The 16296-nt window shown below is 37.9% G+C and overlaps 1 protein-coding gene across 9 annotated transcripts in view; it reads left to right on the top strand.

Annotated features, from left to right (window-relative positions):
* The window catches only part of CDC42BPA (CDC42 binding protein kinase alpha), a 190481-nt gene that overhangs the window by 472 nt on the left and 173713 nt on the right, over positions 1-16296 (top strand). For 7 of the 9 annotated variants that reach the window (XM_075749397.1, XM_075749396.1, XM_075749395.1 and 4 more), the window contains exon 2: positions 767-991. In XM_075749397.1, coding sequence (XP_075605512.1) covers positions 796-991 — 196 coding nt within the window. In that variant the 5' untranslated portion in view covers positions 767-795. Of the gene's footprint in view, positions 1-740; positions 992-16296 lie in introns of those variants that run through there. The other 2 variants (XM_075749393.1, XM_075749394.1) reach the window with 1 other exon arrangement.

The following is a 16296-nucleotide window of genomic DNA, read 5'->3' as shown; positions in this document are numbered from 1 at the left end:
CGTGGCTGCGCCCTGACGAGGGGCGGCCGGGGGGACCTGCGCCCCACCCCCACGGCGGGCGCGGTGGCCGCGGAGGCGCTGCCCGCCGGGGCCGGGGGGAGGCGGCGGGGGCGGCGGGGCTGCGCGGCCCCCTCCCTCCCTTCGCTGCCTTCCTCCCTCCCTGCCGGTGTGCGCCCTGTTTTCTTCTTCCTTTCGTGTATATAAATATATAAATACATATATATATATATGTATTTTTTTTTCCCCTTCCCGTCCGTTCTGGGAAGTGAAACGCTAGTGCGAGCCGAAGGGGGCTGTTACACTTTAATGATGCGGTGGGGCTCCTCTCAGGATCGTGTTGCATGATCTGCATTTTGAATGAAGGAGAAGACCTTTTTAAATATATAAGTGCGTATGCCTGTGCACGCACAGTGAAATCGGTGTCAGTCAGTCTCGGTTGAATTTGAGTGCAATTATTACTATTAAAGCGTCAGAAGTGGCCATATATTTTTTTTCCTTCTTATTAAGCGTATTAAAAGATATTTCTGTAGGATAACTGTTTTCCTCTCTTAAAAATGATGCATCCACAGATATATGCTCTATGCGTGTGTCTGAAACTCGCAGGGGTTTAGTTTCAGGCTGGGAACACCGAGGTGGGCTGGAAATTAAGCACCTCTACAATTTGACACTTGTTAAAAATACTGTTGACTTCTTTTTAAACAACAAAACCCTCAAAAGATTTTTTTTTGTTGTTTCATTTTTTTGTTGGTTTTTATTTTTGGCAAAGTAATAATAATCATTAAAAAAGAAACCCCAATGCAAACTGAAACAACCATGTCTGGAGAAGTGCGTTTGAAGCAGCTGGAGCAGTTTATTTTGGATGGGCCAACTCAGACTAATGGGCAATGCTTCAGTGTGGAAACCTTGCTGGATATACTCATCTGCCTTTATGATGAATGTAATAATTCCCCTCTGAGAAGAGAGAAGAACATCCTTGAGTATCTAGAGTGGGGTAAGTTTGAATGTGTTTATTTTGTGTACATCCGTCCGTGTTCCTGTCTGCTTTGTATAATGCCTCTGTTATTTATGTGTAAGAGGGGATTGTTTATAACTCAGTGTTTTACTGGGAAGCGTTATCAGTTTTACTGTATTTAAACATGGTGGTGGTGCTAAAAAGAAATCCATATTGGTTATTTGTCTTTGAGGTATGCATGTAAAACATACGTTACTCCTTTTCTTCCTTTTCTTTTTTGATATGGATCAGACTCTGGTACATGAGGCATATTTGTTTGCCTCCAGGCCCAGCTGTTGAGTTTTGTATCCAAAAGTTGCTGGGAATATAGAAGGGTGAGGGATAAAGTCTCTGATTTGCTTCTGCAGTCAAATCTATACTGCTTAAAAATAAAAGGTGTTGATCAACAAGAAAATCCTTCAGCTCTCTTAAGTGATCTGGGTTTGAAATGTCTGTGAAAATGGAGAAAATGTCATTCTCTTCTTTAACATAAAATCATTCTTGACTTGGATTGATTTTCCTGATGAGGAAAATGAAGTTGAAAAGCAGAATGAAATGTGTCCCCCAGCACTATTTTGATTTTCTTTTTACGTTTTGGAGAATAGGGTATTTGCAGATTTTTTAAATGAAAACAGGTGGATGATAGCATTCCAGTTCTTCTTAAGTTGTCACAGATCTGGTTGTCTCTTGTTTTTTTTTTTTTTTCTTCTTAATTCGGTTTTTTCCTCCTCCAAAACATAGATGCAAAACAGAAGATGCAGTTTGACATAAGAACCTTGATAAGAACGGTTACTGTATCTGACCTTCAAACTTCAAAGTCATGCTGCACTTCTGCATTTACATGCAGAACCATTTACCCTATTTGCTTTGTAATAAATACATTAGCAGGCCTCCTTTATTAAAAAAAAAAGTGTATTTTTGGCATGTGTAACAGGCGTTTGATTAATTAGCTGGTTGAGCTCTTCATAATGAAGTCACTGTTTTGATAACTGATCTAACAACTTGAGGCTGATATGTGTGTGTTTTATTTTCCTGCTCCTCACTGTAGTCATCCTGACATCTAAGGGACATCTGACTCAGTAATTAAGTTTCTTGTACTGTTCATATTGCACTGGTCTTTGTTTTCTTATTATCTGGAGGAACAGGCTATAATTAATGCGTTCTGGCTAAGGAGGAAATAGTAATTAAAAGTACTTCTGAAGTATCTTCCCTCTAAAACCGTCACTGTGGCATACAGAAGCTGTGGAAGACTGGGAAAATATGGTGGCTCCAAGGGTATATTGTATGTAGGAACTTAGTGTAGTCTACAGCAGATCTAGCCAGCTGATATCCTGTAAATTAATACTAAAAAAAAAAGCGAACCATATCAATATGATCAGAGTAACAGTGCGTTTGGGACCCATCGCGTTGGGTGTTGGTGCGTTCAGTGGTAGTTTGATGGATAAATACATCATTATAAGGCTTTGACAGAACCCAAAGATTTCTGTAATAAACTTTACAGGCTGCTGATGGAAATAATAGACTGTTTTGGAAAGGCTGGAATAAGGTTTCTTGCTGGCCTGTTTTTCCTGCTACTTTTCCACTCTCGTGCTCCAGCTGTGCCTTAGCAAGACTCTTGAGCTTCAGATGACACTGGTTCCTCCATTTTCAAGGCTGAGTTGCCTGAGTCCTCTGCTCCCAGCTCTGCTGCCTGGACTTCTACCCTGAGAATTTTTTCAAGAGGGTTTGTGAGGTGAAATGCAAAAGCAACAGTTTCTAGTACCTGCCGTTGGAAGCATCTCTCTGAATGATGCCTTTATCCTGTCAACACTCCTTTGAGTTGTCTCTTCTGAAAGCCAGCCCTCCTAGTGAAGCCGGCGGTCTCTGGCATTTCTGTTGAGGTCAGGGGGTTGGCAAAATCAGGTTCTTGCAGCGGTAGCGTACCCTCCAGAGCTCTGGCACGGTGAAGTTACTAAGGGTACCCTGTTCTTTGATGTAATTGTGACCTCGCATATCTCTCTCCCCAAAAGGGGAAACAATGCAAGTGGTTGATTAGAAAGAGGTTATATGTGGTTTTAAAGTCTGAGACGTGCCGGGTAGTGGCAGAAGCGGAAGGCTGGCAGCCAGAAATCGTAGGCTCTGCCCCTGCCTCCCTCAGTGACTCGATGTTGAAGTGCTTTCAGCTCGGTTTTTCTTCAGCTTCCCTATTTAAACAGTAGGGAAAATATCACCTGTTTTACACCAGGGAGTTCTGAAAGCTGCTGTATGTGAAGTGTTCTTAGTTTTGAATGCACTGTATAAAATAGTGTGTGTTAATTTATTTTTCTCATCGGTGAAATAAAACTTGGTGCGTGGTATATCTACTGGAGAGTGTCAGTTGGCTGCTGTCTTGGAAAGATGTTTTGTAGGTTTATTGCAAGCATCCACAAATTTGCTTTATTATTATGAAGAGGGCAATCTGAAATTTTTGGAACTGGTTTTGGAATGGTTTGAACTGGTATATTTGTGCATTTAGAAATTGCAAAATACAAATTTACTCCTGAGAACTGTTCATCACCTGCTGTTTTAAATTAATCTTTCTAGAAGCAAAAAAGATTTATTTATATAGGTAGCTATTTTTAAGAAAAGGCTAATAAATAGCTGCTTGGTGATCACAGGCTTGTGTTGAGCACAACAGCAAAAAATTTTGTCTTGCTTTGCAGTGGTGCAGTTTGGTTTGCTACTGTTTGGTTTTGTTGGGGTTTTGGGGTGGGATTTTTGTGGGGGGTGGATATATATTTTTATTTAAGCTGTGCTAGGTCTGAGATGTTACACGCTGTGTTTCATGTAAGACTGAATATGCTAGGAGGTATTCTAGCATGGAAAAGCTAATGTAGACTTAGTGACAGCCATGTGACTGCTGCTGTATTTAGGGCAACTAAGCAGCTTCGTGTTCAAGTCCTTGGATCTTTTAGGACTATTTTATGAACTTGTTATCTAGATCTGTAATATATTAAAAAAATGGAGCAGGGTGAAGCATTTGAGCATCTGAACTGATTGCTCATCTTTTGTTTTCGTTTGATGTTGCAAGTTTACCTCAGCAAGTGGAGAAAATAACATCTCTGCAATGCGAAGTCGAGTTTTACATTTTTGTAGGTGTTCAGTCTTTCTGAGGTGCTTGAAATTACATTAGACTGATTTGATGTGTCAGGCTAATTATTTTGTGATTTAGAAGCTGCATTGCTTCTAAAATTTTTTTTTTTTTTGGCTTAAAGTGAAATTGCAATTACTTTGCCTATTTTAATACATTGTTAGTTTTGTGATGTGTGAATGAGATGATTTGATTTTGTTTATTTTATATATGTAGTTTATATGCAAAGACAAGCATGGAAACAACTGGTGTATTTGAGTTCTGAGGGTTAAATCAGGGCATGTTTTGAGATGACGGGAAGGAAACAAAACATTTAGATTTGGCTTGTTTTATGTATTTGATGCTAGTTTTCATTTTTATCTCTAGTGATGGTTGTATTTGTGATATAGAAGCAGGATTGTCTAATTATAGCAACTGGAGCTTACCAGAAAAAGCTATTGAGAATTCCAAGCATTCTGTTTTTTCTTTTCTACATGTGTATGAGTTGCCACAATGACTCAAGATTGTGAGGGAGGTAATGAAGGCTCATAAGCCTTGAAAGAAAAATACAGTGATAGAAAGAAGCTTTTAGAGATGTTTTTGTTCTGGGAAAACTTCCTTTACAATAACAGCAATTTGAATTGGTTTTAAAAAGAAACTAGAACAATGTTATTTAGGATGCATTGAAAGAAAACTAGAATAAACTTCAAAATGTGTGGAGATATGAGGGAGGGAAGATGGAGGGCACTGCCAATAGCAGTGACTTGGTTGAACCTGTTCTCTTGTAGGAAGTAAACTGACCTTTAGTGGGTTTTATGTACTGTGGGGTTTTTGTTGTTGGGTTTTTTTGTTGTTGTTTGCTTGTTTTTGGGTGGTTTTTTTTTGTGTTTTTTTTTTTTTCTACCAAAGGAGGCTTTGGAAGATGGATTAAATTGTCCTCATTTCATCTCTAGTAGAACTGAAATGTGGTGGACATGCAGTGCTGATGTGATCATAGACTAGACTGTCATCATTGGTCTCATACTTCTGTTATTCAGATGTGCAGCATCTTTTCTGGCCATTAAAAATGGTTCTATCATCATACAACCATTTTTCAAGACAAAGTTGTGGAGAGGTTGTCTGAGTTTTCCTTGTGGTAGTCTCTCTCTCGCTCTCATGTTTTTTCTTAAGTAAAAATGGTATGCCTGTTTTGAAGTTAGGCTTGTTTTAAAATATCAGTAACAAAAGAAAACAGAATCTTGCTGTACCTCATCTGTGTTACCTGTCTGCTTGTAGGTCATGAAAGAAATCACAGGCATTTGCAGCTATGAGTTGCTTATATTTTGTTTTTAAAATAGGCTGTTAGAAAAACTACTTCATTTAGGTCCTACTCTTAGCAGAGACAGCAGCAAAGGACTTTAGAACACTTAAAGCTGAGTACTTTTTTTTATTAAAGTAGACTTTAGTGCTTAGTACTATTTAACCCATTAGAAATACATTTAAAAAAATACATTTTAGGAATTGTAATTGTTTTTTTTCTTATTATAGTCATACAACTGGGAAAACCTCTTCACCTGATTGACATAAGCAAAAACAATTATTAAATTATTTTTGGGAAAGAATGAGCGTCCTGCTTGACAAGGCCACGTAATGTGCTTAAGCATGTATCTAATTTTAAATGTGAGTTGTTTTACTGCCTGCAGCTGAGGTGTATGGAGGTATGGGGTTCTATCTATGTTGAAGTCATTGAGGCATTCTTGATGCATAAATTTCTGTCTTTAATAACATTTTACTGCTTATTTACATAAATTGTTGTTTCTGTTAAATAGTTGCAGCTAACAATTAAATGCTTTTTATTGATTGGGGTGAGAGAAGGATGTTCTTCAATGCTGGCAAATAGAAACGACCTTCAAATTTCCATGTTTCAGAATACTGTGTAAACAGCTTTTTAGAGGTGCAGTTTTATACCAAATTAATTGAAAAGAGAAAGAAATTGCAGGAAAGGATGTAGAATGGTTGCCTGTGCAGACCTTACTGTTAGGTAGCTCTGTGTTTAACCTCTGTACTTTTTGAGTTGGGACCTCTCTCACATTTATTTCCATTTTGATTTGTGTCTTGAACAGAGGAAACTAATTACTGGAAGTTAATCAACAGTTATGATGTCATCAAATGAACTGTGAGACCATCCAGTTAATTCTACTTGATTTGCATTAGGGTTAAAGACAGTTTCCAGTAGAGTGAGGCATTAACCCATTGTAGCACATTTGTTTCTTAACACATTTACAGTATACCAGGTTTTTTAAACTTACTTTTATTTAATATTGTTGGGGTTTTTTTTAAGGATGTTCTTTTTGGTTGTTTTTATTCTTTTGGGCTGGGGAAGTTTGGAGGTATTCAGAAGCTGCCTGAAAGGCTTCGGGATTTATGTATTTAGGTTGACTGACTTCTATCAGTGATGTCCTTTTTATTTCAGAGGATTATGGCTTGCTTAGATAGAAAGCTAACTAATATTTCATTTTCAGGAATTTTAGGAATGTCTTTATTCTGTACGGAGATTCCTAGCATGCTTTGGTCTAATGGGGACAAATGGAGAAATACAATTATATGAGTTAGTCTGCTCAGTGGGCATTATCACCCTCATGACAGCACAAGAAATTCCCTGTTTCTAAGACATCTCACGTTCAAGGTTAATCCAATAGTTTTTCTGTGGGGCGATCATAACTGTAAAGTGTACTGCTGAAGGTGTGTTTGAATTCTTAACCTCTGTGTAGCATATGACGCTATGCTTGTGTTTACCTGATTAAACACCTTCCTTATCTTTTGGCCTTTCTCTCCTGAACTTTACTGACATACTCTTGTATAACCTGTAGTGTATTATTAGTTCACAGTTGACTGAAGGAAGGATATTGTGCTATGAGAACCATAAGCTTATTTAGCCCAGTATAGTTTAACACACACACACATATATATATTCCACCCCCCCCAAAGATCAAGAGAAACTACCTTTCTTTTTGAAGCTCTATCTTATGCCCACAGATCAGTGCTTGAATTCTGAATAGCAGCAGCAAATAGAAGTAACTTCACTTCTGAATCATACCTGTGGCTGGATAGTCAGGTGCCAATGTTGTTTTAAATTTTATTGTGAATAAATTGCAAATACAGAATTTCCAGATACAAAGTGGATGCAGGCTACTATCCTGGAAATTATTTTTCCCATATTATTTTCTGAAAGTGGACACTATAAATTATCCTGGATGCGTTTTGGCAAAATATTAACCCATTCATAGCATCCCTAATTACTTTTGTACTGTAAAAAACTTACCATCTCTATTCTTCATTTGCATAGAAAACTTCCAGAAGCAATTAGATCCTGTTGCGAGCTGTAAAGTCTGACTGAAAAAGGTACAGTGGATAGCTGAGACAAAAGAAAAGGCTAGCTTCTAGACTCCTAACTTTTATCTTTTGGCAAAGCAGGCCTTCCTGCTGTAAGCATTTGTGCTTGTTTAATTTTATTTTCTTTTTCTGGCTGAATAACTAGAATATTTTGTTCAACTCTGGTTTAACTTACTTCAAAACATTATTTTTCTGAAATCCTCATTAAGCTTGGGGAATGCCACTAATGTGGACTAAAATCTTTAAAAAATGCAAGTGAATTAGGTCAGTCATGCAATCTTTTGTTAACTACAAGATTTTTATTTCAAATAGTTTAAACATGACATTAGGCTTAATAATAACTACTAAAATCTTCTATTCAGATGGGTCAGTTTGCTTTATTTCTAGTAATATACCCTAATTGGGTTTACTAGTGGTCACCATGGATAAAATCCACATGTGGTGTATCCAGACTCCTGATACTTTGTGTTTCATAATTCTTCCTTATCCCTATCCAGACTTCCAGTTTAATTTAAATTGGTTTTGTTACACAATATTGTAGGTTTCTTTTAGTCTGAGGGATCAACTTCTAAGTGCACCTTCTCTCTGCATCTTTTTGAAAAGTTTTTGATCTGGAGCTTGTAGATGTTATGAACTGCAGTATTTTGTAGGCCTTTTTGAGGAAAAAGCCCAACCTTTTAAATATATTTCTACGAAAGTGCTGAACAAAATCTATGGTAATTCTTTTTGTAGAAAGACTAGGTGAGTTTAGAGTGGCATGCCAAAGGGGAGGGGAAGAAGCATTTGTAGATGTTAATAACAGTAATTACATTTCCTTCAAACGTTGTGGGATTAGACCAGCTACACTTTGTTGCTCTTTTGTTTGGTTTCTTTTCAGTCTCAGCAGTCTGGGCTTGGAGGAGGATGACTGTTGTCTTAGCTCAGCAGCTTGGAAGTACTTTGTTCTCAGAGTGGAGATGAGCAGGTTTTCTGTGTAAAAGTGTTTTGTTTTATTTATTTATTTTTAAAGTGTTCCCTCTCACTGTTGCCCTCATTTCATCCTTTTCATCTTAAAATCCTACTTTATTTTAGGCTTGTGTGACTGTCCTGCTTGTGAGGTGTCCTCACCTGTGGTGAAAGGCCTGCAGGTCTCCATTTCTGAGTTGTTTCTCCTTTCCTTTCTGTGTGTTTTTTCATGGTTAATGTTATTCCAAAGCAAAGCTTCAATGTATTTACCTTTCTCCTGCTCTTCTTCCCCGCTCCCACTCTGTTGTTTTTCATCTGAGCAAGATCTAATTTCTCTTTTGAACATGATGTGCATATCCATGTGTCAGTCTCATCTTCCCATGGCCCAAATCTTGGTTTCTGGATTTTAACTTTTGTTTTTCTTGTGTTTCTCCCGAGTCATTTCCAATCTTTCATGATTTTGTTGGTCAGGTTCAAAATAGAGATATTGTCCGTAGAGAGTGGTAACAAAAAGAAGTCACCCGTGTGAGAAATAAGCACAGGTTTTACCCACAGGTGCACACACACAGTGTTTTCTGTAAACACCCTGTTTATTTCTTGTTAGACCCAGTACATATCAATTGATTTACTATTGTGAATCATTTGTACTTGTAAGCTCTTGCAGAACTTGGGCCTTGGCTGTTTGTTCTGGCCACGAGTAAGAAGCTGTGATCTGTTTTGTCCTGTGGTCTAAATATGAAGTGACTTAAGTGGGAGTACAGCTTTATTATTTTAAGAGCTAAAACTAAAATAAAGAAGTTATGGGAAGGGTGGGAATGACTTTTGTTACAGGAATGGAAAGTGGTTTAAGAAAATGTCATTCGTGCTGTGGGGACACCGTAGTCCTGAGGTACTTCCTGCTCTTGCTCATTAAAGCCTTGTCACCTTTACCACCTGCCTTTTGTAAATAAAGCACTGTGTTGTTCAAATGTTTAGCAGGACACATAGTAACAAGAGCAGGAGGAAATAGAAGTTGGTATTTTAATTGTAACTTGCTGGTTTTATCTTGGGTGGGAGCTGACTTGATGGTGTCTTAAGGCCGGCTAAATCCACTGATCTTTTTTTGCTGGTGCTTACATGGGCAAAGGGACATAACCCAGTCAAAAACTAACCCTGAAAAGACATGTTGAAATCTGTCGGATCCGGTTGTGTGAAGAGATTGTACTGGTGTTTGTGCAAAAGGAGGGGGCTAGGACTGTGACACCCAGGCTTCACCTGCTGCAGCTCCTGTGCTCCGTTTAGAGGCTGCCTCTCACGTTCCCTCTAACATACAAGGAAGCTACAATTTTGAACCAAATTTTGACATTACCACCTTCTTCTGAAAGATATTTGGTGTAGAAATTCAGTGAGCCTTTTTGTTTCCACAACAGTTACCAAAACTTTTCTTCTTGCAATGAGAAAATTTCTAATCATGACTAGGGGTCTTCAAAATAGCTGTCTGATTTTGATGATGACAATTCCTTGGAAAAAGAAGGCGTTGGTGTATTTGTGTGTTTTGTGGTATTTGGCATAGTATCACTCAGTGTCTTTAAACAGTTTTCCTTGTACGTTTTGTAACTGAAAGACAAGGATTCTTATATTAACAGACTTGGAATAGTTTTGTTCTATTTCCCTCAACTTTTAGAAAACACTTAACATCGTTCCGTTTTCTGATAATTTAAAAGGATCCTTTTATAATTTTGGTAGGGAGTGACACAAAAGAGACTTGTTTTTGCTGTGATCTGATATGTTAGGGGGAAATTATAGAAGCTGCTTCCTACGCAAATAGAAATTTGCAGAGAAAATCATTATCGTTTAGCTGTGCTGTTTCTCTCCTAAGACGTTTTATTTTTTTGTGTCCCTCCACCCCCAATATTGACTATTTTTACCTTCATAGCTAGTAAGTATCTTTGGCTAATTAAAGATGTATTTCTAAACTTCAGTATCTTTGCAAAAGCCATAATTTAACTCTTAAAATAAATTTAGGCAAGTTGTTTTTTCCTAGATCCAAGTACTTAGTAGGCTGGCTTTTTTGTTTTCTTTATACTCTTGTGTGTTACCTGTTTTTCTGAAAGTAAGGAGTGACTTAATGTCTCAGCTGATGGTAATCCAGACTCTCAAAAAGCAAACTCTAAATAGAGTTAAGGTTACTAAGAGAAAATGGTATACTATGCATATTACCACAGCTGGTGTGTATTATTTTGTTAACTTGGTATTTCTTGGTTAACTTGATCCTCTAGTAACACTTTGACTTGAGAGAAGATGATCTGGGACCCAGTTGTTTCTAGTGACGTAGTTTCTTAGCTCCTTCAGTGAATATCTGCACAAACACGCCATTGAGTATATGCTGCCTGAGTTCATGTGAACACCTGAAAAGTCTCTTCCTGGGTGATTTAGCAGAGATGTCATCTGATCTTATCGGTAGGAGCACACTGCTTTATCTGTCTGGGGCGGGGGGAGGAAGGATACAGCAGGGGCAAGGAGTTGCTGATATGCTGTCTCGCTACACTCTTCTTGAATTTTTACATTCCTTTTCTCCAAAACTAAGGTTATTTAATGGAATTAGTATTATTTACTGAGAGTATTACATTCACCTTGTGATCCTTGGCACTACCAGTAGAAGGGAATTTTTTCCAAGAGATGCTTGCTATTAGTACTTAAAAACTTGCTTTAACTTCACCATTAAGTTTTCTTCATAAGGGAACAATCCATTCTCAAGGGTTTTTTTTTTTCTTTATCTTGGTCATGTAGTTTATGTTGTCAATAAATGTATTTAACCATGTATGTGGTTGTAGTTACAATTACAAAACCTTCTTAAACACCTCAAAATCTACATGATACATTGCTGCATGTTGACTGTTTCTAAAGCCTCCATACGTTCAGTTCTAAGACATGCTGAATTTGTGGCACTAAAACCTTTCAATGACATTAAACTGTCATACGATTATTCAAAACTTGTCGAATTTTGTTCCATGTGATCTTGTGACTTATTTTTTCCCCACCCACCTTAATTAAGAAGTAGAATGTTAATTGACAAGTCTTAGTGATGACTGCTTGTGTTCAGTAAAATTAAATTTTACATTTTAAAACACAGGAGTTAAGCAAATGTTATTCTGTCTCTAAAAGAAGCAGGTTCTTGCCTTGTGTCTTTCACTTTAGAGAGGAATTCCAACTTTTGGGCATTTCCTTTGTTTTGTTTTTTTTCCTTTCCAGTTTAAGGAAACCATTTTCTCTAATAAATCACTGTTGGATCTGGTTAGATCAAATTAATTCACTTGTTTGGGGCAAGTATTTTCTTTAGTAAAATAAAGTAGTTTTGATGTTATCCCCTGATTCTAAAGCAATAAAGAAAACTTTGATAGATTTTCATGGCATTTTTGCTAATGTTAGGCTACCATTTGCTTTTGCTTTTACTTTAGATTTTCAGTTTCTTTCAGGCACACCTCCAGTTCTTTCCGTATTCCTCTCCCACGGCATGTGAAGTCATATGCTCTTACACTGGGCGCGAAGGTCATTCTTAGCACTGTTGCAGTGTCAGGGCTACAAAACCATTTCCTATGGGAAGCGGCAGAGGAAGCTTGCAGGAGATTGAAGACGGTGACTGAAGTAATTTTGGCAAAGCTACAAGGATTTCTTCTTGGTGTGCCGATTGTTGTTTTCAGTAACAACCCCACCACCATCCCCCTAAAAGCTTGTGGCAGAATTTGCATTAGCTTCAAGAGAAGCCAGGTCAAGCATGTCAAACTGCATGTTTGAGTTAAGCATAAACACCTATCACAGGAGTTTGGGGTCCTTTGTGTGTGTGTGTTTATAAAAGCCATGTAGCTCTTCTGCATTGTGTCATACCTGATGTCCTTTCTCACTCAGAGTACCCAAATAAGACAGAAATATTTGAAATCTGTAAGTGTGCTATTTGCAGACATTTTGAGCCTCACAATTTCAGCCTAGGACTCTGTGAATAAGCCCAGATTCTCTTATTTGTCTCTGCCTTAGTGTCTGTCTCATACCATATTCTTCTAATCCTGGCACTTAAGGACTTACGTGCTATTTTTCCCTGCTGCTTTTTTCCTCTTTTAGAGAAAAACAAGCTCTCCAGTGAAAAGTACATTTCCCAGTCATAGGTGGTGTGTCAGGGCTTCAGAAAGTTAAGACATGTCAATGGGGAAGGATTCACTTAGTGGATTTTTAGGAAGGAGGACTGTCTATCAAGGTGAGTATTTGTAAAAGTATTAAATAGAAATTCAGATGTCGTATTTAGAAGACTCTGTGTATAAACAGATATAGGTTATAGGAAAACATTTTTCAATTTTTTTTTTTTTTTTTTTACAATTGTCTTACAGACTTTTAAGTGGTAGGCGTTGACTTAGAGCCATGAGCCAAAACTGTGATGTCTGTCTAGTTGGAAGAAGAAAGCATTTGCAAGCCAAATTCAGCTCTCATTTAATGGAGATAAACATGAAGTTAAAGCACTGATTCCTGTGCGATATTACAGCAGTTCATATTTGCTGCTGAGCTTTTAAAGAAAGCCAAGCCGCTTACTTGAGGGCATTAACTAGTTAAGTATTTAAAACTACAGTTCAAGTACTGCAGCTTTTTCTAGGCGTCCAGAGAGATTATTTCCTTTATTTTGCTTTAATTTTTTTAAAGTATACTGTAAAACTTAGTGGGAGGGTCTTAAATGTTCTTTTTTTTTTCTTTAAATAGTATGATTCCTGGTGAGAAAGTAATTTACAATGATACTGGGAACTTGCATATATTGCCTTGAAAATCTGTTTCAGAAAAATAGGTGGTTATTAGCATCTTAAATATCTCTGCAAAGAAATGGAGGCAGAGCTGTGATTTGTTGAAGGCCCTTCAAATATTCAGTGGAAAAGCAGTTTCTAGGATTCAGGTTTATGTGTATTCCTTCCAAATATTTTTCTTCAAAGTTTGTGAAATGTTTGCTGTGGAAATTCCTGAAGGTGTGGGTGGCTTGTAACTTCTGTGTGTCCAAGTGCTTTATTTATTTGCTTAAATTTTTAGCATACTGTTTGAGTATGCTTTTTCTTGGTGTCGTTACTTGAGAAAGCTTTGAATCTTATTTCTCTGGTCTTGTTGCTGTGATGTCCTCTTTCCTCGCTCTCCTGTAACTTTAGCATTGTGCAACTCAGAGCAGCGGCAATTGTTTAATTTCTCATAAGGGAAGTGCTCTTTTCTGCAGTGGTCAGGTGGATGCTTGCCAGAATTGTGTTTTGAGCAACTGTTTATGGATGTTGAACTTGAACCTCCATAAAAATTAAGCTTCTTTTAACTCATACAGCAGTTTGTACCTCACCTATTCAAAAATCTTTCCTGCAGCCCCACAAAGTACATGCATTCCACTGGTATTGCAGAAAAGTTTTCCCAGAGTGTCTAAATATATCATATAAAATGTAATGCGTGCATTTAAATCTTGTCTCACACTCAGTGTTTATGAAATAGGTCTGCACTGACTCCTGCTGCGTGTAGGGTTTGCTTAGCTTGAGTGGACTTTGGGGAACACCGGTGGTGGTGGTGGTGGAGCAAGTAACTGTTAGACTGCAGAATTCAGTTCAGAGAGGAGAAAGGGAATTTGTATGTAACATTGCTACACTAGAAACTTTTCCCTGTAAAACTTTGTATGCTTTCAGGAAGACAAATGTGATGACAAGAGAGATAACCAGAAACTTAATTATAATCTCCACCTAACACTGGAAATTATCTCCTGGAAAGCTGTATGTGCATAGGTATTGCTCAAAAAAGTCTTAACTGAAGGTTGAGGCAAGTCCTCTTAGAACATTGTGTTTAGTCATCAGCTGAGGTAAAAAAGACAGTATAGGTAAGCAATTTCACAGTACGGTTACTTCTGTGGATCAGGAGATTTCCCCTCCCTACCCTTCCACCCCTCCTTTTTTTTCTGCCTGGTTCTCCTGAGTATCTGCCTCCTGCCTGTTCCCACTGCATGCTGAACTGCCCTGTAAGGGCTTGATTTTAAAGCAACTGTACTAAGTGAAACTCAGCTTTCCATTAAGAATGGATGCTCTACATTTTTAGTTAATTTTTTGTTTCGATATTTTGTGCTTAAGGACTTTTGAACGCGTTCTGCAGGGTGCCCTGAGGTTGGTTGGTTGGTCAGTCTGTTTTTACAGCAACTTAGTCATGACACGCCAGAAGGGAAGTGCTGAATTTTTCTTTTTTAAATAGTACTGCAAAATAAAAATTCAAGAACTATTCCAGAGATATTACTTCGCAGATAGCAGCTATCTCCCAGGCACAGTGTAATTTATGTAATACATAATACTTTGCATCAGAAGTTACCATAATTTATTTATGGGGGAGTTTGTTTAATAAGGATATTTCGGAGTGATTTCACTGTCTCATTATCATTTGCATTTACTTCATGTTTTGGTTGTGGGGAAACATTTTGTACAAATCGCTGTAATTTGTCTTTCTGCCCTGCCAGATTCAAATGGCAAAAATTCTTGAAGTGTCCCAGGATATGTAGTTGTTATATACCTGGAATAGAGGCATCGGAGCAGGCATTGAGTTTCTCCAAGTTCTTCAGTGAATGTATGGCAAAGGTTGGAATTTGCCTTTCATGGCCTACTGCCATAGTCAGCCCTTGTGTACACGTTCTGAACGTGAGGAAGGAATAGCTATTCCTCTGTTCTACTGTTGCACATTTAATATTTGTAAATTGAGTGATTTAGGGTTCTCATTCTCAATTTGGTATTGTAGGACTCTAGAAACTTGCCTCCTATTCTTTCTTTTACAGTGTGGTGTGGAAGGTCATGAATGAAATGAAGCTCTGAGGTTATAGGCTTACTAAAATGAATTTGTTTTCTTGCTAGTCCATGGAGAGTGGAATGTGGGATTTTAGTCCAGTCTTGGCTTCATTAGCAGATGGGTAGAGAAAAGTAACTTTTAATGAATTCTTTGATTGTTTAAAGTGAGCTTTCTTGGGGGGGAAAAAACCCAAACAAAAAACCGACAAAGTATTAAGATTTCAGCCTGACCACAAGCCATCTGAAGTAATGGATAGTCATTCACAGCTGTGTAAAATCAAAGGGAGTCAGAACAGTAGTGAGTTTTAAAAATCTTCTTTTGGTATGGAACAGTAACATCTGAATGAAGTGCAAGCTAGTACAAAAGCAGATCCTACATCAGTATTTGTTTTGGAGAGCTTCAATAGCTCATTTGTGGTTTTCCTGCTTGTAAATAATGCAGTTAGCCCATCTCCTACTGAATGTTTTTATTCTTTGTATTTTCTGCTGATGAATGTATCTGAGTCTCTGAGTTGTATTAAGGAAGGGTATAGAGCCAGTTATGCGCTGATTTCTTGAGCTAAATCCCAACTTGCACAGAAGAACTTAATGTTCTCCTGGAGGTTTTTGGGTCCTGTCCTCCTCCTCTTCTCAATCCCATGTAAGGGAGGAAGCTTTCTTTTATGTAGTATTAGTATAGTAAGTCCCTTCCATTTTGTGAGCTCAGTACTATAGTAGGTGAGGTGCAGATTAAATGGAGAGTAATTCCTTTATTCATCCCTTTGATGCTTTTTTCCCTCTTGCTTCTTGTGTCTTTAATGGTCTGCAGTTTGACATCTGCACACCTGAAGACAGTGAACTGATTGTAGGGTGAAATGTATCTAGGATAGCAGCAAGGCTAGATTAAGAAGTTGAGGGAGATGTATTGTGTAACTGTACCTTGTTGAGCTGTCAGGAGGTTTTTATTTGTCTCTTCCCAGAAATACACCACCAGATTCTAATGGTGTAAGAATGGAGTAAAGAATGGCAATGTTGGTGTTAGGAGGAAATTTGCCTGGTGTTCTTTGTGCATCTGTGATGTAATTTGGCTGCGTAAAAGCTTGAGCTAATTCTGGTTTTGC

The sequence above is a fragment of the Balearica regulorum genome, chromosome 3, assembly GCF_011004875.1.
Source record: "Balearica regulorum gibbericeps isolate bBalReg1 chromosome 3, bBalReg1.pri, whole genome shotgun sequence".
In the NCBI taxonomy this organism is placed as follows: Eukaryota; Metazoa; Chordata; class Aves; order Gruiformes; family Gruidae; genus Balearica; species Balearica regulorum.
This window is presented reverse-complemented; position numbering and strand designations above follow the sequence as displayed.